General features: G+C 38.2%; 1 protein-coding gene across 1 annotated transcript in view; it reads left to right on the top strand.

The window, feature by feature from the left end:
- The window catches only part of RUNX2 (RUNX family transcription factor 2), a 138,994-nt gene that overhangs the window by 58,773 nt on the left and 57,120 nt on the right, over positions 1 to 23,101 (top strand). The window contains exon 4 of the mRNA XM_049765547.1: positions 20,300 to 20,473. Within this exon, the coding sequence (XP_049621504.1) occupies positions 20,300 to 20,473 (174 nt within the window). The remainder of the gene's footprint in view (positions 1 to 20,299; positions 20,474 to 23,101) is intronic.

The following is a 23,101-nucleotide window of genomic DNA, read 5'->3' on the forward strand; positions in this document are numbered from 1 at the left end:
CTCAGCCACATAGCTGGCACTCAGGGGTTACTCTTGGTTCTGTGTTCAGAAATCACTCCTGGCAGGCTGTGGGAGGAGGAACCATATGAATGCTAGGATCAAACCCAGGTTGACTGCTTGCAGTCAAATGCTCTCTCCACCATGCTAACACTCTGATCCCAGCATCTCTTTGTATTTTTATGAAAAAATCCCCATACTTGGGAAATGAAGAGATAGTGCAAGTGTTCAAGCACTTTTTCGTAACCTTGGTTTGATACCCAGCACAGCATATGGTCCCTTGAGCAATGCCAAGAGAGATTGCTGAGCACAAAGCCAGGAGTAAGTAAGCCAATTTTTAAATTAAAAAGTATTACCCCATTTTTTTCTGTCCTGAATGGGCTCTTTTTGCAGGTAGCTTGGCGCTCTGCTCAGATTTTCCTTCAAAGCCTCACCTGCTTCTCTGTTATTCTGGAGGCCTATCTGAACTTCAGGGTCAAGTGCAAATGCTGCTGGCTCTATACTGTTACAAGTTTGTTATTTTCTTTTTTAGTTTTGTGATTGTAGTATCTTCAATTAAAATTCTAACAGTATGATGTTTTGCCATATTATATCTATCAGTCAAACAGGACCGGCTGTTGAATTAACTTTAAAAAATACATATTGGAATATGTTTCCAGATTCCTTAAAGAATGTATGTTTCCATAATTAAATAATGTATATTTATATTGTGAACCAGAACATGAAATTACAGACTAGTCTAGGACCTAATGTTGAATTAATAGAAAGCCTATTACAAAACCAGCAGAGGTGTTTCTCATGTTCTCCACCCCCCATACCTCTGCAGGGAAGTTAGAAATTATTTTAAGTTGTTTTGGAATTTGCCAATGGCTGTAACTTCTGCCATTCATTTTTCAAGGAGGAAAAAGGAAAAACTGAAAATATTTAGGTAAACTTACTAGTGGCTCACATTTTTTTGGCAAAGTCCATTCATATGCATTTGTTAGTCAAGATGTAGTTGTATAAATATCACTCCTGCTATTTCCATTGGCTCCCTGCCATATCTCTATCCATACTAGAATTCTTTTCTTCCTTTTCATATACGTTCTTCAGGGTTTGTTACTTTCTGATGGACATGGAGAGAGGAATGGGGGAGGGATGGAGGAGATTGAGTTTATTTGGTTTATATATTTCTCTTAAGCTGATTGGAATGCCAGTGGTAGGATTGAAGTACTCAAACAGATTGCCCTGTGGGATTCAGGAAGGAACTTCTCTTAGAAAATATGCTGGGAAGAGAGTTAAGATAGAAGAGATTTTTGCCTTTTAGTTATGTTTTATTTTGCTATCCCATATCTTTGATGTTAACTCTGATCTTGACATTGTTAGGTAATGTTTAGCCAGAATACATTTTGCAGATTCATATACTGGTGATTGACATAGAGCCGTGGTCCTGATTTGGGACATGGCCCAGGAAGGGCTTGTTGCCATGAAATTGGTAGGATTTTTAGGCCAGGTACTTCCTTAAAAATAACATGAACCAGACTGAATACAGAAGATACTGATCATGCTTATTGGAAAGCTATTCAGGAAGCAACTAGAAGTATGACTTGTAAGAGCAGGAGAAGAAGGAGATAGACATTTGATGGTCATAGGAACACTAAACTCTTAGTGGTTGGTTGATGGGGTTGCTTGGGGATAGGTAGAAAATGAGTAAAGGAAAGCCATTTGTTTATATCTTTGTGGCTGATTTATCGCTGGGCTGTGGACTCTGAAACAGGAGAAACCCTGCTGCCCTTAATGGGCCTCAGCAGAGTGAGAGCTGTTGTTTTGTTCACTGTGGTTTCATCTGTTGCTTTTGCCCTCCAGAATGAGGGCTGTCCTTTCTTTGCCTACCATGACACTGTCTCCTTTTCATTCTTCCTAAATCTCTTTTCTAGCTCCTTTTACTTCCTTTGCCCTTAAGTGCTTATATTTCTAAGATTAATTTTTAGACATATTATCCATTCATATGTCAAGTAATTGCTTCATTTACACCAATAATTTTAAGTTCCTGTGACTAATGAAAATATCTCTATCCTTTTCCAAATTTGAAACTCTTATCTCTAGTTTTCTTTCTGAGCATCTCATCTTTTCCTGAAGACACTTCAGACTCTACTTGCTCTACACACATTTCAGGATTCTCCAATGAAATTTTTTTCAATAAACATGAGCCCTCTCCAGTTTTACAGTTTATAGTGTTCCATAGTTTGTATATACAACCAAACCAGAAGCAAGAGACATATCCTTTCTATCTTACTTCTATTGTTCCATTGTTAGTATCTTTGGTCTATGCATCAAATGTGTTCCCTAAAGCTTATTATTAGCCCTTAGTTCCTTTTCTCACTGTTTAGCTCCCAGACTATTATGTAAAAAGATTCCCTAACAAGCCTTATGTTCCTCTCTCTACTCCTTCTACATCTGTTTTCCCCGTAAGCAAATTGGTCCTTCTAGACTAAATTTTAAGCTAGACACCCTAGCTTAAAATACCTCAGTGGTTCCCTGTTATTTATGGGATAAAGTTTAGACTTTGTGGCCTAGAGGACAAGGCCCTTCAGCATCTTCCCTTTCCAACTGCCTCACACCCACAAACTATGAATTAGTTCTAGCCATGCCAAATTGCTTCACTCTTCATTTTATAAAAACAAACTGTGTATTTGCACCTGCTGTTCTGCTTGGAATAGTTTTCTTCTTGTTCTTTGCTTGACTTAATTCTATTTATTTATTTATTTTTTATTTTTTGGTTTTTGGGTCACACCCCGTCAGCACTCAGGGGTTACTCCTGCCTCCACACTCAGAAATCGCTCCTGGCAGGCTCAGGGGACCATATGGGATGCCAGGATTCAAACCAATGACATTCTGCATGCAAAGCAAATGCTTTACGTCCATGCTATCTCTCTGGCCCCATAATTCTATTCATATTTTAAACTTATTCAGCTCCTCCTTCTTGATTATAGTGGGAAGTTAAGTACATTTGGTTTGGTTTCTTGTCTATTGCCTGCTTAGCTCTTAGTTATGTTATTTATCACATTTCTATAATAATTTGTTTTAATGATGCCTTCCTCTCTACCAGTAGATTGTGACTCTAGCACACTTTATGATAAATATGTGCTTAGAAAATTTTAGTTGACAAATAAATGAAATGTTTGCATAGTAGTTTTATACCTATTATATTTCATCCTGATGACATGTGTGTGATGAAGATTCTTTGATCCTCACTCTACAGATGAAAAAGTTGAGTCATAGATCATAGAAGGAAGTTGAGTCATAGAGATGATAGATTATTTGACCCACAGTTCCACCACCAAGTTAATAGCAAATTTGGTATAAATTTCCAGGTTTTTCACCCTGTAAAACCAAGGCTTACATATAGAATTATTCTTATAACCAGGCCTTTAAACTGTTCCATTAAGCTCATGAATTGCATGCTATGTATGGAAATGATTCATAGAGAGAGCCAGTGGTGACAGATGATGCATCATATTGTTGATTCATTAGAATTGGAATTAGGTATTCAATGCTTTTCTTTGTTTATTTGTTTTGTTTTGGGGCCACACCTGGCAGTGCTCAAAGGTTATTCCTGGCTCTGCACTCAGAAATCAGTCCTAGTAAGTCTAGTAAGTCTGGGATCGTTTGGGTTGCTGGGAACTGAACCCTGACTGGCTTCATGCAAAGTAGTAACCCTACCTGCCATAGGACAAGCCCCTGGTCTACATTTTAAAGAAGGGAAAGTCTTGCACCTCTGAATTTTACAACTTAGTAGCAGAATTCACATGTATGGATTTTCAGTCATATATTACCTTTCATACTACATGTTATAGAACTATCAGTTCTATTAAACAGAAAACTATAGTTTCTGCATCCCAGGGTCTGTTTTTAGAGCAGAGAAAAATTTTCTTTAAATGGCTGAAAGGTTCACAAAAGAGACAAGATCCAGAAAAAGAAGAATCAAATAATGATGTCCTTTTCTTGCTTTTCTACCTTTCAGATTTGTATCACTTCTTTTCTAGTGAGTTTCAAATATTCTTGAATTTGTGCTATTTTAAAGTAAAAGAGTCGTATAGATGAAGGATAAGCACTCTATATTTTCTGGTAAAAGTATCTAGTGGACAAAAAGGGTTGCTGTGTCTTCATGAAAATCATATGTAATCATAGAGGACATTTAGGGAACAGTACTCCTAGTTACCTGGGAAACTACATGGAATTCATATTGGTGGTATCACTATGCAATTGACTGAGTTCTCCTCCTATATGAGTATATATGCATGTTATATCTAGACATGGTTTGGGAGCTGCTGGAGATTAAATCCAAGACCTCAAATATATGAAGACTGCTTTCGATCATTGATGCACATCTGAAGTCAATCAATCTTTATACATATCAAAAGGAAAAAAGAAAAATTTCTCCAAGCTGCCATTAATCCAATAATTCAGCTTGAAATTATAAAACAAAAAAAAAATCACAAAATGCTACACTTGCTTTTGAAAAAATAGGTGTTCTATATGTTTTTAATTTTTATTGTGGCTAAAGTGACTAGGTGTTCATTTTACTTACTGTGTGTGTCTGAGTATGCTTTTACATGAGGTAGAAGTCATGCTGAACATCAATTGGCTTCCTTTGGTTTGGAAAAAATATGCTTTTCTAATCTCTGGGTCTTGAATAAAAGGGGCAAAATATACTCTCTAACTTCATTTAACATTTCTTTAGATTCTGTTTTATATAACAACAACTTGATCCTACTTAAAATACTTGGCACCTATAGTGACAGAATGGAATGTAAGAACACTTTAGCAGATCTAAATGTGAGTGAACTCAAGAAGTTTTGGAATAAAGAGGTATTTCTTTTTCAGTTCCTTATTTCGAGTTCACAGAAGATAAGCATAAAGGGATTAACACAATAGACTTTCTTCATTATACGTAGCTGAATAAAGCAATTATCTGTATGTAAACTAAAGCAAAGTGTGCAACAGTATTAAGGAAGAGTGGAGGGATAGGGATAGTTAGATGGATAAAAGCTGAGCATTGGCAAAGGATGTTAATATATATGATGGGAGGGAATTCTTTGAATCTAACTTGTATACTTTGAGTTTGGAGTTTATATTATGTTACCCTTGCATCTCAGATAAATGATGCTCATATATATATATATATATATATATATATATATATATATATAAACACAAACATATCTGTATGCATGCATATATATATTTATATAGCTGATAGCATTTTTTACCTCTTTACCCATCTGAATTTTATTAGCAGGGTGATTTCAAAGACATCTCCTGTTTAATCATGTTTCAACAGTCTGTCTTAGACCTGTTGTGTAGATATAAACACAATAGTTCTTTAATGTCATGAAAGCAGACTTCGGATAGACCCAGCACGTAACAGACATCCATCCATTACTGCTTAAGCTGCTGTTCCTTCCATGCCTGACCTGAGAGGATAACCACAGAGCTCAGCTGACAGCATTGGCTGACAACATGCACCATAGTCATGTCTAGCTAGCAGAGATTGCAATGCAGCAGACAATTGGAGAGGCCTTAGACTAGATTAAAACTAAGTACCTTAAATCTATTTAATGGCTGTGTTTATATCTCTTTCTTTCTCATTCCTTTAAAAAAGTAATCAGGTTTTGCAAGCAATGAGAAAACCACCTCTTCTTGCCAGCTGGAGGAGGTCCAGTTGAAGCAAGAAGTCCCCCTCCCCTTTTTATCTGTCTTTTTCTTTTTTCCTCCTCTATGATCTTCACTGCCATTCAGCACAGCAAGAGCAGACTGTGGGAGCTGGCTGACTTTTCCTGAGTTATTCCTTTTTAACATTTTCTTCCTGTTAACAGAAATGAGAAAATTGAAAGTGATCTGCTGCTGTTGTAGCAGCAAATGTCAAGAGAGGAGCCCTTTGCACTTTTAATTACTTCTGTGTAGTAGTGTTTTCTTCTTTGCTTAACAGCCTCCCTCTACTGTCACATAGCATATGCAAAAAACTATCATAGTGAAAGAGAAACAGAGAAGATTGCATGCTAAGGAAGCCTAGCCAGAACCCAAGAACTGTGTGACAGTCTGTAGGCTAGTTGTCACTGGACTCTTTGAAGAATAATGCCATCCATGTTTAGCAGGATCATTGGCAAATAAACAGTGATGCTTTTTGTTCAGCTATGGAAACTACCATTTCCATTGCTCAAAACACGGCCATGAAAAAAATCTTTACATCTTTCAGTGGGGTTTATGTCAGCATGAAAAACACAAAACACCATGGTGGGTATGAACATACTATAGTGGAACGAGGCAAAGAAATGAAATGTTTTTGGAACTAAAATACTTAAGTTTGACTAAGTTTGAATGTAAAATGCAGACATAGAGAAAGATACCTTTTGTTCCTTTCCCAGATTCTGGAGGAAGATGAGCTTTAGATGGCCCAAGATGGCTGTGGATATTGCATTGTGATTAGTAGAAGAACAGCATGTGTTGGAAAGACTGGGTATTATGGAATAAGATTTCTAACCTGAGATCACCTTGCTTTTCCTCATTCTAATCTTTCTTGATCTTTTTCCCTTCACTTTTACTTTCCCTCTTGTCTGGCAGTCTGGCGTATGGAAAAAGAGAGCTTCACCGTCACTGCCTACTTTCCTAGCTTAGGCAAGTCACAATATTTTTCTAAAAGAAAGAATCCAGTCTGGTGTCACTTATATTTGCTTCCGCAATTGAAAAGCTCTAATGCATACAATCTTATGCTGATTGGGATCAAAGAAGAGAAGAAGCATCCCTTGTTTTCAATGATGATAGAATGATAAAGAAAGAACTATAGGGTCTGAAAGAGGCACAGTAGATATAAAGGGCCCAGGGGAGGGGCTATACAGAAGTTAGTGAGGGTCTCTTTTAATCTGTTTTCTCTGTCTGCAAAAAGTATTACTTCCCCCCTGGTGTATTTTCATTATGCTTTCATCTGATCCCTAATTTTTTAAATTCTTTTTTCTTCCTACCTACCATAAGCAACTCTTTAGATGTCTTAAACATTTTGAGTCTCTTATTTCAAGAAACAGGATTATACTCTAAGCATATGTTTATTAGAAGTTGTTCCCTGATGTTTAACTGATAATGGCCTAGCCTCTTAGCTCTTTATTTTTCAGATAGCTATTCTTTGATCATTATAACTTGCCACCACCTAAAAATCTAAAAGACATAAAGGATCAGAGCTTGCATCTATATATATGCAAATCAATATTTCCTATTTCTTTTGTTTCTATATTTTTTCTTTTTTTTTTTTTATTTTTTTATTTTTTTTTTATTTAAACACCTTGATTACATACATGATTGTGTTTGGGTTTCAGTCATAAAAGGAACACCACCCATCACCAGTGCAACATTCCCATCACCCAAGTCCCAAATCACCCTCCTCCCCACCCAACCCCCGCCTGTACCCTAAACAGGCTCTACATTTCCCTCATACATTCTCAATATTAGGACAGTTCAAAATGTAGTTATTTCTCTAACTAAACTCATCACTCTTTGTGGTGAGCTTCCTGAGGTGAGCTGGAACTTCCAGCTCTTTTCTCTTTTGTGTCTGAAAATTATTATTACAAGGGTGTCTTTCATTTTTCTTAAAACCCATAGATGAGTGAGACCATTCTGCGTTTTTCTCTCTCTCTCTGACTTATTTCACTCAGCATAATAGATTCCATGTACATCCATGTATAGGAAAATTTCATGACTTCATCTCTCCTGACAGCTGCATAATATTCCATTGTGTATATGTACCACAGTTTCTTTAGCCATTCATCTGTATTTATTTGAAAACTAAATTTTGAGAGAAACAGCGTTTTCAGTTCTTTCTCTCACATATATCTAATTGTTTTAAGAAATGACTTCACATTTTTTGAGAGTAAGTTTTTTAGGTGCTGTCCTAAACTTGCATCTTTTTTTTTTTATTAAAAGAAAGCAAATTCAGCCCTTAACATTTTTTTCTATGAACTGAAGTTCCTAGAATATTTGTACGCAGTCTATGGCTTAGCTATGTAATTATGTCTCTTGAGTAGATTATGTTTTTCTTCCCATAATTATGTTTTTACCCAAGAGACTGGAAAGCTTTAAACTTCTCTTAAGTGAAATTGTTCTTCCTCTCTTCTTCCTTGATAAACATAATTCTACATGCCTGATTCTGCTCAAGAACTGAAAAGGAGCTCTGGAAGATATTTTGTAGTCTGATGATTTCCTCCACTTCAGAAATTGGTTTATATATTAAGAAGATCCCTTAGAGAGAAGCCCTGCTAGTTCATTTTTGAAATACCATCAGAGAAGAATCTGCTGGAAGAGGATTTGTTTATGTTCTGTGGTCCTCTGTCTGAAGTCACACACTCACATTGCTTCCATACTGTCTCCTTTCAACACTGTCCCGAGTGCTGCAGCCCTTTTGCAGGTCTGTTGATTTCCAGTGGCTCAGAAAGGTTCAAGGCCATAAACATAAAGGCAGTTTCTTAGTCCATTTAATTGTTCTAGTCCAGAAATAGTTTTTGACATGAACCAGACAGTTTACTCCTAGGAAAAAAGATGACTCAGCAGCCTTTCCCAGCAAAGATTATAGACTCATCAGTTTTACTGTGGGAAATGTTTCCCAATAACCATCTCTTTTCTTCCCTCTTCTTTGTCCTTCCCTGCTCAGAAAGGAGAGACAATTCTAAATTTACCCAGGTTCTTAGTTATTATTTCAGCAAGCTTTTGTTGTGTGCTGTCTCTGTCCCCAGGCTCCAAGTGCTAGACATGAGACACGACACTCATCCTTCATAGTCAACTTTAGGAGATTCTAAGATAATAGTGTTTGAGACGTTGTATAAATATTTTATATCAGTTCAGAATAAGTTAATGCTTACTGAATACCTATTCACTTAAGTATAACCACATGTAGTAGACAAAACAGTTGTAGCTGCTCTCAGCTGTTGGAGATAAAAACCAGAGAGTTCCCCACAGCCGTGGAGACAGAAAAGAGCAGAATGATGCAAGGACTATGTTGAGACAGGGAAGGAATTTGGTTTAACGGAGACGATGGGCATGATTGTGTTCTAAATGGAGTTGACAGCTCATGTAAAGGCACTGGGATTCCTGATAGAACTGTAGGTCTTTGGGTGGGAGAAGAACATAGACCATGATCTGTAGAGTTGTAATTTTTAGGTTTCTTGTTGGCTGGTCTTGGATAAATCTATTTAATAGATTTGAAACTAAAGTTTGAAATAGTTTGAAACTAAAGGTTCTAACTAGTTCTAAGTAACAAGGATGTTTAGTTTGAAACTAAAGGTTCTAACTAGTTCTAAGTAACAAGGATGTTTGGCATTAAGGGCTGAATAGGCATTAGAAATGTTGCAGATTCCTGGTAGGTCTTGAGAATTCCATCTATTCCTTCTGATGGTTATACAAATTAGTTTGATGCCCTTTCAAATATGCCAGGCTCTGGTGAGAGGTTAGGAGCAGTTAGGAGTGGCAGTGGAAAGTAGGAGCCATTCCTGTATAAACTGTAGGGCAGGATTTGACTGAATGAAAGGGTCTAGACAAGGCAAGTGGCAAAAATTCCTAAGCTGGAATTTGATCCTGGGAGACTTGAAAAGGTGATATTAAGGGAAAAAAGGAAACCAGAGAAAGGATTAGCCAGAACTGTTTCTAGAGGTGTTGGTTTGTGTGTGTATTGGGGTATCAGGGATAGGCAAAGACTCAACGAAACATTTTTGAGTATCACAAAGTTACAGGTCTTTGAATTTTAGGCTCCCACAAACTATCAGTAGAAAGTAGATACCTTATTGTTAACAGAGAATTTCACTTTCTTACTGATATTTTTAAATTTATGTAAACTTGTGTTTAAAAATAAAATTTAATGTTTTTACATAAAGGTAAAAATTACAGAGCAATGTAGAAAATCATGGTTTCCATTTTTGTTTTATTTTTGTTTTGGGGTCACATCCAGCAGTGCTCAGGGCTTACTCTGTGCTCAAGGTTTATGCCTGGTAGGGCTTGGGACCTATGTGGTGCTGGCATTTTGTTGTGCTTTCTTTTCAGCCCCAAGGTTTCATTTAGAACCTCAATAATATAGGGTGTTTAGATCTGGGCCCTTGTATGACTTATTTAAGAATTCCTTTCAATAATCTAAACTGAAGTCACTAAAATATACTAAGGCACCTCCTCTATAGACGAAGTCAGAGTAATTTTATTTGGAATGGAATTGACTCAATGCCTCCCTACAAACGTGCTTTCAGGTGCCATTTTTCAGGATAGAGAGAGTAGAACTGAAGACCTCATATCCTTCACTCCCGCAGCCTACTACTACTGTTGTGGAATAGCTGTTCTGCTGCTGTTCAACCAGTTTACTCCGAAAATAACCCACTTGAATATGTCTAACCACACATCCCTCTCTCTTCTCTCTTTCACCTCTCTCTAATTTCAAGGGTCATGCCACAGCCTTGGGAAATGGTTATATTCTGGGACTTGGGCCCTAGAGCACTGGAATGGCTTTCATTCTATCACATAATTGGTTACACTAAAAATTAACCACTATCTCCTCAATAATCTCTCTTTTCCAGGGAAGTCTGAGTGTGTGACTGCTCACTCAGGGCAGTCCAAATTTTGCTTTACCTGTCAGAGAATTACAAAGGTCTGTCTTACAGAATAGACTCTCTAAACACTTTGCTTCATTGAAAGAAGCAAAAGTGTAGTTGTCTGCGAAGAGGTATCAAGTGATTTGAAGTCTGTGCCTCTGTTTAGATGTTATCATAGATAAGAAGCACCATCTTATCTCATAGGAACTTGTAATCATGCTTCTATCATTTGTCCTTTGTCTAGCTTTCAACACTCTTTCTCTGCTAGTCATACTGCTACTCAACTTTCAAGGACAGAATGAGCTCGATAGTGAGGGTTCTCACTACCTTTCAGGCAACATCATTGCTCTCCTCTTTTTTTTCTTTTTTTTTCTCTCTCTCTTTTTTTTCTCTTTCTTTTTGTAGCCCTTTCCAGAGAGGAGAGGGGAAAGAGGGGGAGAAAAAGGGAGGGAGGGAGGAAAGGAGGGAGGGAGAGAGAGCGAGAGCAAGAGAGAGAGAGAGAGAGAGAGAGAGAGAGAGAGAGAGAGAGAGAGAGAGAGAGAGAGAGAGAGAGAGAGAGCCTCTGAGCAGGGCAGGAGAAAATGGAAAATCTCTCCCCTCTTTTTTTGACATCACTTTAAAACAATTTTAAAACATTTAATAAAAAACAACCAATATGCTGGCCACCTTCTTTTATATAAGTGATATTGTGCCATATTTGCCTTATCTGTTATTTTTCTGAAACATTTTTAAGCAAATATGATCACTTAGCCTCTAAAGAGAATAAACCTGTTAATCCTTGTGAGGATTAAAATAAGGACAGGAGCTAGAGAGAGCTCAGTGGACTACTCTGCAGGCTTTGCATGCTTGAAGCCTGGGTTGAACCCTCGTTCCCCCAAATACCACTCACTGGGAACAACCTCTGAGCACAGTTGGACCCAAACATTGCTAGGTGTGGGCCCCAATGTTTTTTATTACCATGCCTGGAAATGTTCAGTGCTTATTCTTGCTCTGTTCTCAAATGTATCTCCTGAAAGGCTTGTGAGACCATATGGGATACTGGGGATCAAATGTGGGTCAATTGTATACAAGGCAAGCCCCCTACCTACTCTGTCCCCAAATATTTTTTAAAAAGTACATATTTTTACATAAACACAAAGAACACAATCCCTTTAATATTTTGAAATAGTCTATAGTTGTATTTCCTCAATTCATTTCTAAGCCTTACTTTGTTCAGGAACAATCCACAGGGACACACCCAGTAGTGTTCTGGAGGCAATGCCATAATGGGGCTCAAATCTAGGGAATAAAGCCATATTGTAAGCCCTAAACTATAGCATTTTTTTTACAAAAGTATTTATTTCATAACCATTGCATTTCAATGATTATTCTCCCTTAAATATTTTTCATTTATTTTTGATTTACTTGCTTATTTATCCCCACTCCTCTTGACTAAACTGAACTACTGAAGGGCAAGGACATTAAGATGTATATTTTCTTTCCCTTTCTCCTTAGAATACTTAGTGAGACTCACATGTAGTAGATTCCCAGTAGATGCTAGTCTAGCTAGCTAGATTTCCTGACTCAAGTATGGAAACAATCCTGTTGAATGCTTTATTGCAAGCTATCCTTTCCATGTTAGTTATTTAATTTTAACATTGTATCTTCATGATATTTAGAATGTAAGTGATACTTAATAAAAAAAAGTGATGGTTTACAACCAACTTAGAAAACTATTGGCAGATGGACTTCCCAATACCATATTCAAATGAGCTGAATGACACCTTGTGCCATTATAGGGCATCCAGATGAGGTGCATTTTATTTAAGGTGACTAGTTTTAGAAGGTGCACATGCAGGACCATTTATACTCCTGCCCAAGAAGGGTGCCCTACCTGTTTAGGGCACTAGTATGCTTGGATTCTGATGTTCAGACTAGGGTCCACTTTACTTTCCAAAGTTGTTCAGCAGTTCTCAACCAATTGCTATTTGGGGGGGAATGTTTGAGCCCTAAGTAGTGCTCAGAGGGCCTGGAGGAAACCTCACATTGATATTTGGCTAGCTGGGTCAGATAGTTCAGTATAGCAATTCTTGAGTCCAATAGTGCAGATGGCCACCATGGCCACTTCAGGGCCCTGGTGGTATTGGGGCTTGAACTCATGTCCTAATGCTTGCAAAGCATGTACTATCTCCCCCTACCCATCATCGACTTTTATAATAATAGGCATAACAAGTGTTATTATAGAGTAAAGTTCATTTCAATTATTTACATACCAGTTTCAGAGTTTTATGTGATTCCATTTCAGATACCCTTTTGGGAGACATGTTATTGGTTTATTTTACCTGAAAATATATTGTTTTATTTTTTATTTTAGATAGCCAAAGGAGTCTGAGCTCATGACTCTATCTCAGAGGTGTAACTATGGCAAAGGAATAAAGCAAATGAAAGTTAAATGGAAACAACCAAAATTGCCTCTTAGCATATTTCCATGTTTGGTTTGAGGACAATACCCAGCAGTGCTCAGGGGATACTCACTGCTAAATGCTAAATGGCAGTTGCTCTTAGAGGTACCAGAGGACCATATGTTGCTGAGAATTGGATCAGAACCTCCTCCACTCACAGCATACATTCAGTTCACTGAGCTATCTCTCCAGCAAATAATAACACATAGTAATGTTATTTTGTAGTTAGGCGAAATATAGGCACTTTGTACAAAATATAGTATGTTCAACTCTAGATAATTTTGGTGTGGAAAAGTGGAAAAAAGCAAATTCCTTTGGGAATAGATACAGTAAACACATTAAGATGAGCTGCTAAGGGCTGGAGAGAGTGCATATGACACAGGTAGGGAGCTTGCTTTGCATATGGCTAGCCTAGGTTCACTTTCCCCACACCCTGTGGTTCCCTGAGCCCTAGCAGAAGTGATTCCTGAGTGCACGGACAGGAGAGAGCACAGCTGGCTGTGCATCCCCACCCCTAATAAAAATTGTTTTGCAATCCATTAGTGTTTGTACAATATCTCCGACACAAGAGGTAGGTTTTTATAACTTAGTTTAAAATTGGTCAGTCAGGTTCTTTACCCTTTACTCTCCTTTGGGTGGTTGAGCTAGACTTGGTGAAGTTCAGGGGATACTCGGTGCTTGGGTGGCTAAAAGTTCAAGTTACCAGCTTTCACTTGTCAGAGAATTCTGCACTGGCTAACAGAGCTGCGTGGGGGAAGATGGGCCAATTAGCTGGATTGCTTAGGGACTTCACAGTCCTTATGTGCCTTTGCTCGAAGGATGTGTGAATGCAATGACCTTTGGATCTTGCTTTCTTCTTGTGCTTCTGACTTGACTGTAACAAAAGTCACATTCAACCAAAGTGTGTTTCGCTAAACTTTTTTGAAAGAAATCTATTCTGAAAAACATTCCCCACTCCCCCACCCTTAAAATTTACTTTGGGCTATAATTTCCCCTGAATGAATGCTGTTGCACTGTTGAAATCTAAAACAAACTGGTTGGCAATGGGAGGGGAAAGAGACTTGAATCAGCAATCAGGCAGCCTGAGTTCTAGTTTACCACTAAATGGGTGGCTTTGGGCACATCTTGTCCCCTTGCAGGAACTTAGGGACATCGAAATAGAGCAGCATTGCTTTGAGATTAAGGGTCCAAATGGTTTTTAGTGATCCTTTCTGTTCTATGATTTTCCGTGCCTCACTACCATGTTTTAAGAAGTAAGGTAAAAACAAATGTGTCTTCTTCAGAAGGTATAAAAGTTTTCCTTTAAGGAAACACCCTTTAGGGAAATTTTATAGGAAATTCCAGGTAAAGCTTATCTCAAATGACAAGCTTTGCCATAACTTACTAGATACCAAGTAATCAAATGGAAGCTATTTACTAACTACCAAATAGAATATAATCATTTTGGTGAAACGTAGTATTTTGTTGTTGTTGCTGCTATTGTTTTTGTTGTTTTTGTTTGGCCCACACCAAGCGGCACTCAGGTTATTCCTGGCTCTGTGCTCAGGAACCACTCCAGGCAGTCTCAGGACCATATTGGATGCCAGGTTGGCCATGTGCAAGGCAACCCTACTTGCTATACGATTATTCTGGCCTAGGTGAAAGGCAGTATTGTACAGTGATATTCTGGGTGAGGAAACACAATTAAAAAGAGAAAACATTTTTTCTTCGACCAAGGCATTTATCTACAAAAGAATAATATTCACTTATTTTATAGATATTTATTGAACACTACTATATGGTGGATGAACTGAGTCGTGATAAAGTAGCTATAAATAAGATACAATAAAAATATAAAAATAAGTAGCTATCAATAAGATGACACTAATTTTCATGGGATCTAAAATATAGCAGGGGAGATAGATATATTCACAAGATAATTACAGATAGTGACAATACCATAAGGGAAAAAGCAGAGGTACTCCTTTAGCAGAAGGAAGCATGCTCAGGGTAGAGTAGACAGGCGGAGGCTTTCATGGAAGATGTTGCACACACTGAATTCCCAGAGGTGGAAAGGAGCAGGTATACCAACAGTTGGTATGGCCAATGCCTTAGAAAGGTTTCTTGCTGGGGACCTATCAGGGGACTTAAAGAGAGATAATGGGTACTAGACCAAGGATTGAATGTATTGAGTAGGCTTGAGATCTTTCCAGATTAATAATATTGATGAGAATGATCACAGATTGCAAGTGGGGAATGAGGGTTAAGAAGAAATCAAGGAAGATAGGTTTGGGCATCAATGCCTGAATGACTGGCGCCATGTGCTGAGGTGGGGACTCTTAAGGAGAAATAGGAAAGTCAAGGATTCTCTCCCTTTGTTTTGGGTCCATACCTGGTTGTAATCAGTGCTTACTCCTGGCTCTGTGCTCAGGGATCAATTCTGGTGGGATTGGGGGATTTTATAGGGTGCCATGTTGAACCCAGGTCAACCATGGGCAAGGCAAGTGCCTTACCTGCTTTAGTGGCTCTCTGGCTCTGAGAATTCTCTCTTGTAACATCTTGGGGACACAGTGTCATGTACAGACTTTAAAATAAGGAAGGGAAGCTAGGAATTACCCTGAAATGGGGACAGGTCACAGTGTGAATAGTGATACTGAGTGCATGGAATGGTAAGGGCATCATGGGTTTGGCTCCCAACTTTGTTTGCACATTGGGTCATTTGTTGAACTTTAAAATAATTGATGAACTTGGGACCCACTGTCAGATATTTTTGATCAAATTGAACTGATGTAGGACCTGGATATTTGTCTTTTTGGAAAGAATTTTCTATCCAGATAAGGCAGAAGAGCCAAGACTCAAGGGAAGAAGTGCAGCTAGAGAAGAAGTTTTAGAACCAATGTTTGTTTTAATAATATCTTTATTTAAACACCATGATTACGAACATGATTGTAGTTGGGTTTCATTCATAAAAAGAACACCCCCCTTCACCAGTGCAACATTACCACCACCAATGCCACCCTTCCAATGTTTTATGTAGTCTGATAAAGAGCACAATAGTCTCTCATTGTTTAAAAAACACAAAACACTTCTTAAAAATTTTAAGTAACATTGGTTTATAAAATCTATAAGTTTCAGGTGTACAAACTATACACCTCCCTCCCTCCTTCCCTCCCTCCCTCCCTTCCTTCCTTCCTTCCTTCCTTCCTCCATTCCTTCCTCCCTCCATTCCTTCCTTCCTTCCTTCCTTCCTCCATTCCTTCCTCCCTCCATTCCTTCCTTCCTTCCTTCCTTCCTCCATTCCTTCCTCCCTCCATTCCTTCCTTCCTTCCTTCCTTCCTCCATTCCTTCCTTCCTTCCTCCCTTCCTTCCTCCCTCCCTTCCTTCCTTCCATTCCTTCCTTCCTCCCTTCCTTCCTTCCTTCCTTCCTTCCTCCCTCCCTTCCTCCCTTCCTTCCTTCCTTCCTTCCTTCCTCCCTTCCTTCCTCCCTTCCTTCCTTCCTTCCTCCCTCCCTCCCTTCCTTTCTTCCTTCCTTCCTTCCTTCCTTCCTTCCTTCCTTCCTTCCTTCCTTCCTTCCTTCCTTCCTTCCTCCATTCCTTCCTCCCTCCATTCCTTCCTTCCTTCCTTCCTTCCTTCCTCCCTCCATTCCTTCCTTCCTTCCTTCCTCCATTCCTTCCTTCCTCTATTCCTTCCTTCCTTCCTCCATTCCTTACTCCCTCCATTCCTTCCTTCCTTCCTTCCTTCCTTCCTTCCTTCCTTCCTTCCTTCCTTCCTTTCTCCCTCCATTCCTTCCTTCCTTCCTCCATTCCTTCCTCCTGCCATTTCTTCCTCCCTTTCTTTCTTCTTCCTTCCTTCCTTCCTCCCTCCCTCCTTCCTTCCTCCTTCCCTTCTTCCCTACCTCCCTCCTTCCTTCTTCCCTACCTCCCTCCTTCTTTCCTTCCTTCTTCCCTCTCTCCCTCTCTCCCTCCCTCCCTCCCTCCCTCCCTCCTTCGTTCCTTCGTTCCTTCCTTCACTTTCTTTTTTTTCTTTCTCTTTATTCCCAGAAATGCTCAAGGGTTTCTCCTGGATCTACACATAGAGGATCATAACCATGTGGGTTGATGGGATCAAACTGGGTCTGCTACCTGTAAAGCAAGTGCCCTACTCACTACACTATTGCTCTGGCTCATTCTTCCATTTTCCTTTGTTTGGAAGAGCCACTCTTTGGTATCTAGAATAAGGTTTAGTTTTGGGGCCATTTAATTTGATGTGCGATGTGCCTTTTGTATTCTATTCCTGAAGGAGTTGCTTGAGTGCAGAAGATGTAAGTATATATTCTTTCAACTCATCATTCAAATGTTACCCTGATGTGGTTTAGTGGTAGATAATATTGTCATGATTGAAAGATGAAGAATTTTTAAGACTTTAGTACTATAAACATTTTGATGTGGGTGTACTATGAAGTAGTAGTAGCTATGAAGGGGCAGGTATCTACCAGGAAAAATGCATAATTTTTGCATAAATACATAGACATAGTTCTTAGGTATTTATAGGAATTTTAGTGATTCATTTTTGGAGACAATTTCCTAAAATGTCATCAAGGCTTTTAAAATTTCACCTGCTCTTAAATTTTCCACTTATTAGTGCTGCTCCAAGCTCTTTCATTCTTACCTACAGCCTTCTAATATTCCCAAAGCACCGTTTTAAGGAAAATGAAAACTCACACATCCACATACTGAGCTCATATCTCGTACAGTCTCTATGAAAACTTAATGAAAAGGCTGTAGAAAGTAGAGGGAGAACTTATTAAATTTTCTTGTGACCCATGGCCCACATAAAGTCTCAGTGTATAAAGGAACCATGCAGCATCTTGTAGCCTTCCCCATAGCCCTCAGGGAATATGCCATTCCAAAAATATGGCCTATTAAAAAGAATAACTTCCCTGGACTATTCCATAAGCTCTCTTGTTAATGTTTACAGCTGAATCAACACCACTGCAGTACTTTTTTTTCTGTATGTGGAGCAGAAGCCACATGGATCTAACCGTGACAGTTATGTAGTTCCCTAATTGTGAAGCTGAATGTCACTGCATGTTTGTTACTACTTTTGCTGACATTGAAAACAAATCTTGACACCTTACTTCTTGGGCTGAATACTTAGTTATCTCACTCTTCTTCTGAGTGTTTTCAGTCATCCCTAGTAGCTGGGAGAGAAAGGGAGGCCAAAATTGATGGTGCCACATGATGAATGGAAATCTTAGTCATCTAGGGTTATCCTAGAACTGGGTCCTATCTAGTTGAGGCTGAAGTAGTCAATATCAAATAAAGACAAGCTAATTGTTTCCATCTCTGTAGGCTATAGTAATTTCATCTATGGATTCTTAATTTATCCAAGCTTTGGGACTGTTTTGGATACCCTCTAAAGGCTCTATAAGAGGTCTAAACTCTATTTGTAAACTGGATAGAAAGTCAAAAATGGTAGGGAAAATGACCATTAACAAATGAGTTACCTAAGTTTTTCTTGTTCATTTTTCTCTTACTCTTAGTCCCTCTCTTAGAGAACGTGCCCCCAAAACTTGGATTGGCAGGAAATAGAATAGTGGGTGCATTTCAGTTAATGGGACTAGTTGGAGCATGTTTGGCTTCGGAGACAGCTGCACTCATATTACCAAGTCTTGGCTTCCTGTCTGTTTTCTTTGGGCTGGGTAGGCAATGAAAAAGGAGACAGGAAAATACATTTTGGGGCAAATAAAATAAGGAATTTGTCTTATGAAGACAGCTTATAGTTGGGAAATTCTAATGTTAAACTTAACCCTATGCTCATGTTTTGCTTGTCCTGTACTAAAGGGCAAATGAGGTGTTGTTACTACCCATAAAATATATTTTCTATTCTCTGAAAATTTTGAATAACCTTCCTTTAAGGAGGCTTGTTAATTTTTGTTTTGTGGATAATAATCTTCTATGAATAATAATTTCCCTGAAATGTTTTTAAAGAGCAATTTCTTACTCCAGTCACTTGATGGCTATTTTTAAATGTTGATGTAAAACATTAATTTTTCAGTATTATCAGTCTAGATATAGAAGAAATTTCTATATTCAGCATTGCTATACATGTTCTCCTTAGTGCCTCTCTATAGATTTATACTTAATAACATCACACAAATTCAGAAGCTATTCTGTTGTACTTGCAGCAAGACAACACTGTATTCTTTGCTAATAATGACTTGATGCTTTAATAAGTGTTTTTGATAGTTTGGTTATATTTTAATTGTAGTACTTCTTGAATAAATCTCTGTTACTTTTTGTAGATTTCAATAGGTGAGAGACAAAGTTTTCAGTTTTGTTTCTTTTTTTTAAGTAATGGTTTCTCACAGTTATGTGGGAACCAAGGATATTTTTTTAAACTTCTTTTAAAAAACCACAGTGCTAGATTTAAAGCAAAAAAATATTTTCTCTGCTGTGAGTTTATTAAATGCTTTCAAGCTCTGGCCTATTACAAAACATCCAGGTCCTTACCTCTATTTTCTGTTTTAATTTCATCTTAAAGAGCTTCTAAGTTTGGGTTTTATTTTTCAGCAAAAATAAATAAGTAAATAAATAAATAAATAAATAAATAAAAATCTTTAAGTAACAGCATTAAAAAAATAAAAGAACAGGGCTGAAGACATAGGACAGGGGGCAGGGCACTTACCTTGCACATGGCCGACTTTGGTTTAAAATCTGGTACTTCATATGTTCCCTAAGCACTGCCAGGAGACATCCCTGAGCACAGAGCCAGGAGTAAGCCCTGAGTATTCCTGGGTGTGGCCCCAAAACCAAAAAGAAGACAGAAAAAACAATCACCCTGGTCATCATGGAAAGTTCCCTTCAACCAAAGTGTTTGTCTCTATTTCTCCCTCAACTCTGGGACATCAGGCAAGAACTCTGAACTGCTGAAGGAAGAAGTTTTCTCCTTCATGCATCAAGCAAAGGCACCCCAATATATAGTCATTGTTCCCTTCCCCACCCTGGGGTCTAGAGGAGGCACCTTGAAAGTTCATCTTAAACTCTGGTGTCCTGGCCTCTTTCTAGAAGCTTGGCTTCTGCTCACCCACCGGGGCCCTTATTCCTCATTTATGGGTCCGAACGAGGAGATGATGCTTAAAAATCCATCTGAAATGGAGGGCATTATCTCAGCACCTCATGATAATATCAGAATTGCTAACTACTTAGTCTAACCCCTCACCCCATATGTATGTTCACATATCTATTTAGCATGGTCAATTGTTCAGCTAATTAATATGCTTTTTATTTTATGATTTGCTATTTCCAGGGCACAGACAGAAGCTTGATGACTCTAAACCTAGTTTGTTCTCTGACCGCCTCAGTGATTTAGGGCGCATTCCTCATCCCAGTATGAGAGTAGGTGTCCCGCCTCAGAACTCACGGCCCTCCCTGAACTCTGCACCAAGTCCTTTTAATCCACAAGGACAGAGTCAGATTACAGGTAAGACAGACTCCTAGGTTTCACTTGCACAGACTCTGGCAGGCTGGGGGTGAGGGGCTACCAGACGAGCTGTGTTCACTTCAGAACTCCTGAAGCTGTGGAATGGCTTCTTATTAAAGGATCAAAACTGGAAGACTGATTTAAAACAAACAAACAAACCTCCAATATTTAGTAACTTTGGGATAACATTTTGGAAATGTTCTGCTCATGCTGTACCCTGCCATCATGTCTGCTGCTTACTGGTGAAATGGTAATGATAAGATCCCTGGGAGAATGCTTGTTGTTAAGTTTTAATCTCATGTCCATGTGGTACAAGGGTAACATCACATCCTCATTCTTAGGATAGTAGCATTACCTTCTCCAATTTGGGCTTACATTTTTTTTTTACATGTATCACTCTTTTTATTAGGATTGTTTGAAAATTACTCAGGGCCACAGGAATTCTTGATTGGTGGTTATAAGTAAGGCCAGGTCAATGAGCAGCTCCTAGGGCAGACAGAAACTCATTTCTGATTCACACTAGCTCTAGTTCCTCAAGGGACATTTCTCAAGTGACATTCCTCTTTATATATATATAGACTACTAAGCTGCTTTCTTTCCCTCTCTTCTTAAAAATTAGCTTCAGCATTGCATTACCAACTACTTCACATTTTGTGCATCAAAATTCTCAACTCTTCTCTTTTCTGATAACTTTTGCAACAACAGACTTTACCTTAGGATTAGTCTACTTGATTGTAGGCCATGGTGCCAAGTGAGTGTGTTACTCATCAAATGCCTTTCGTTTGTAAATTGAGAGCTAGAAGCAACTGTATATGCCATCATCTACTTGCTGTTGTTGGAAAAGGTAGGCTAGAATGGAAAGACATATCTCAAAACAAAGCATACAGTAAACTCTCAACATGAATCTTTGCAAATGAGTAGTGATTATTTTGTCTGTAGTTAAGTGTGGAGTGTTCCTAATAGTCTATCAATATTAGTTGTTTATAAATCAAATGACCTGTCTGGTCGCTCTTGCTTGTATTAGTATATCTTTGGATACTAACTTAGAGTATATTTCTGCCAATATATGTATATTAGTTTGCTTTATTCTGTTTTTATTTGGGCACTGCATCTGGCATCTCTCCTGACAGTGCTCAGGGGACCCTCTGTGGTACTAGGGATTTCTTTTGGGTTAACTGTGTGCAAAACAAGTACCTGTACTATCTCTCTGGTCTCTTTCCTTTCTTTTTAATAACCTTCTACTCTGTATTTGTGGGTATATAAGGATATGCATATACTTACATAAACATGTTTATATATGGTTTGCAAGGAACTTATGTTGTCTAATAAAATACGTATGTTCCATAATTTGGCAATTCATGGGTTATTTAACTATTTGATTTCTTATAATCTAATCCCTAACTGCTGGGAAACTATTTTACTAGTGTGAATAATGCTTTTAAAATGGCCTTTGGAAGTTGTGTGTTGTTAGATTCACTTACTCTGATGTCTTTTTCTCAAGACTGTCCTCAAATCTAAAGATGACATCATAAAATAGATCCCAAGGACAGTTTAGAAGAAACATTAGATGCCATTAACACAAAGGCTGGGAAAAGTTGTGAGGAGGACCTACATGTTTGCAGCAACATATTCTCTCAGTCTCGAGTATGTGAGTGAGATGCTAAGCAAGGCTGGGGCACCTGGCTGTCTCTCCAGACTCAGCTCTCTTCATCCTCCATCTGCTGGGAAGCCTAGGAAAATTCAGCTTCTTTTTGTTTGCAGTTTCATAGAAAGCTAGAGAAAGACAGAGAAGAATTAGGTCCTTTGACTTCTAAGGCAGTATTTTATTTTATCATTTCCTAGTCAGTACCAAACTAATTCCATCCTGATTATTTTAAAATAGGGATGGTGGTAGACAATCTTCATGGTGGTGGTTGTATTATTTTTGTAACTCAATGCCATAAAAGTTAGCACCATTATAATCACAGTACCAGACTATTAAAAATAAAAAAGAAAATAAATGTAACTCTTGAAGATAAAAATGCATTTATATATTTAGAGGCAAATGTATTTTTGATATGTGATTTTGCTATTTATTTGCTTTTTAAAAAATAATTTTTATTGTGACCAAAAGTGATTTTATTTGAGGTACATAGTGACAATGAATCAGGGCCATTCCCACCATGAGGGTTGTCCTCCCTCCAACCCTTTTCCCAGCTTGTGTCCCATATCTCCCTCCTTTGCACCCCTGAAGTGCTAGTATAACTATTTCCCTCTGTGTATAGCTTGTTGTAGATGAGGTATTGATTCTATCATTGTTGACTTGGGGTTTGGTATTTAAGTCTGGTCATTTATTTCTACTCAATGTTCATACTAAAGGTAAAAGTATTCAACAAGTTTGTATAGGTACTGATGGCTTTCTGGAATATTTATATCATAAGAATATTAGTTTTGCAGTTGGGAATAATAGCACTGATAGAGTTGATTCAAAGACCAGTCTGATTTTTTTTTCAAATATCAGCAAATCACTGGGCTAAATAACTTCTCAAATATTTCTCAAGTGGATAGTTATATCTACACACTTAGATGCCCACTTGCCCCTACTCACTTTTGCTCAAGAGCACTTTCTCGAGATACTCCCTTGTTGTT

This window comes from Suncus etruscus, chromosome 18 (assembly GCF_024139225.1).
Source record: "Suncus etruscus isolate mSunEtr1 chromosome 18, mSunEtr1.pri.cur, whole genome shotgun sequence".
Lineage (NCBI taxonomy): Eukaryota > Metazoa > Chordata > Mammalia > Eulipotyphla > Soricidae > Suncus > Suncus etruscus.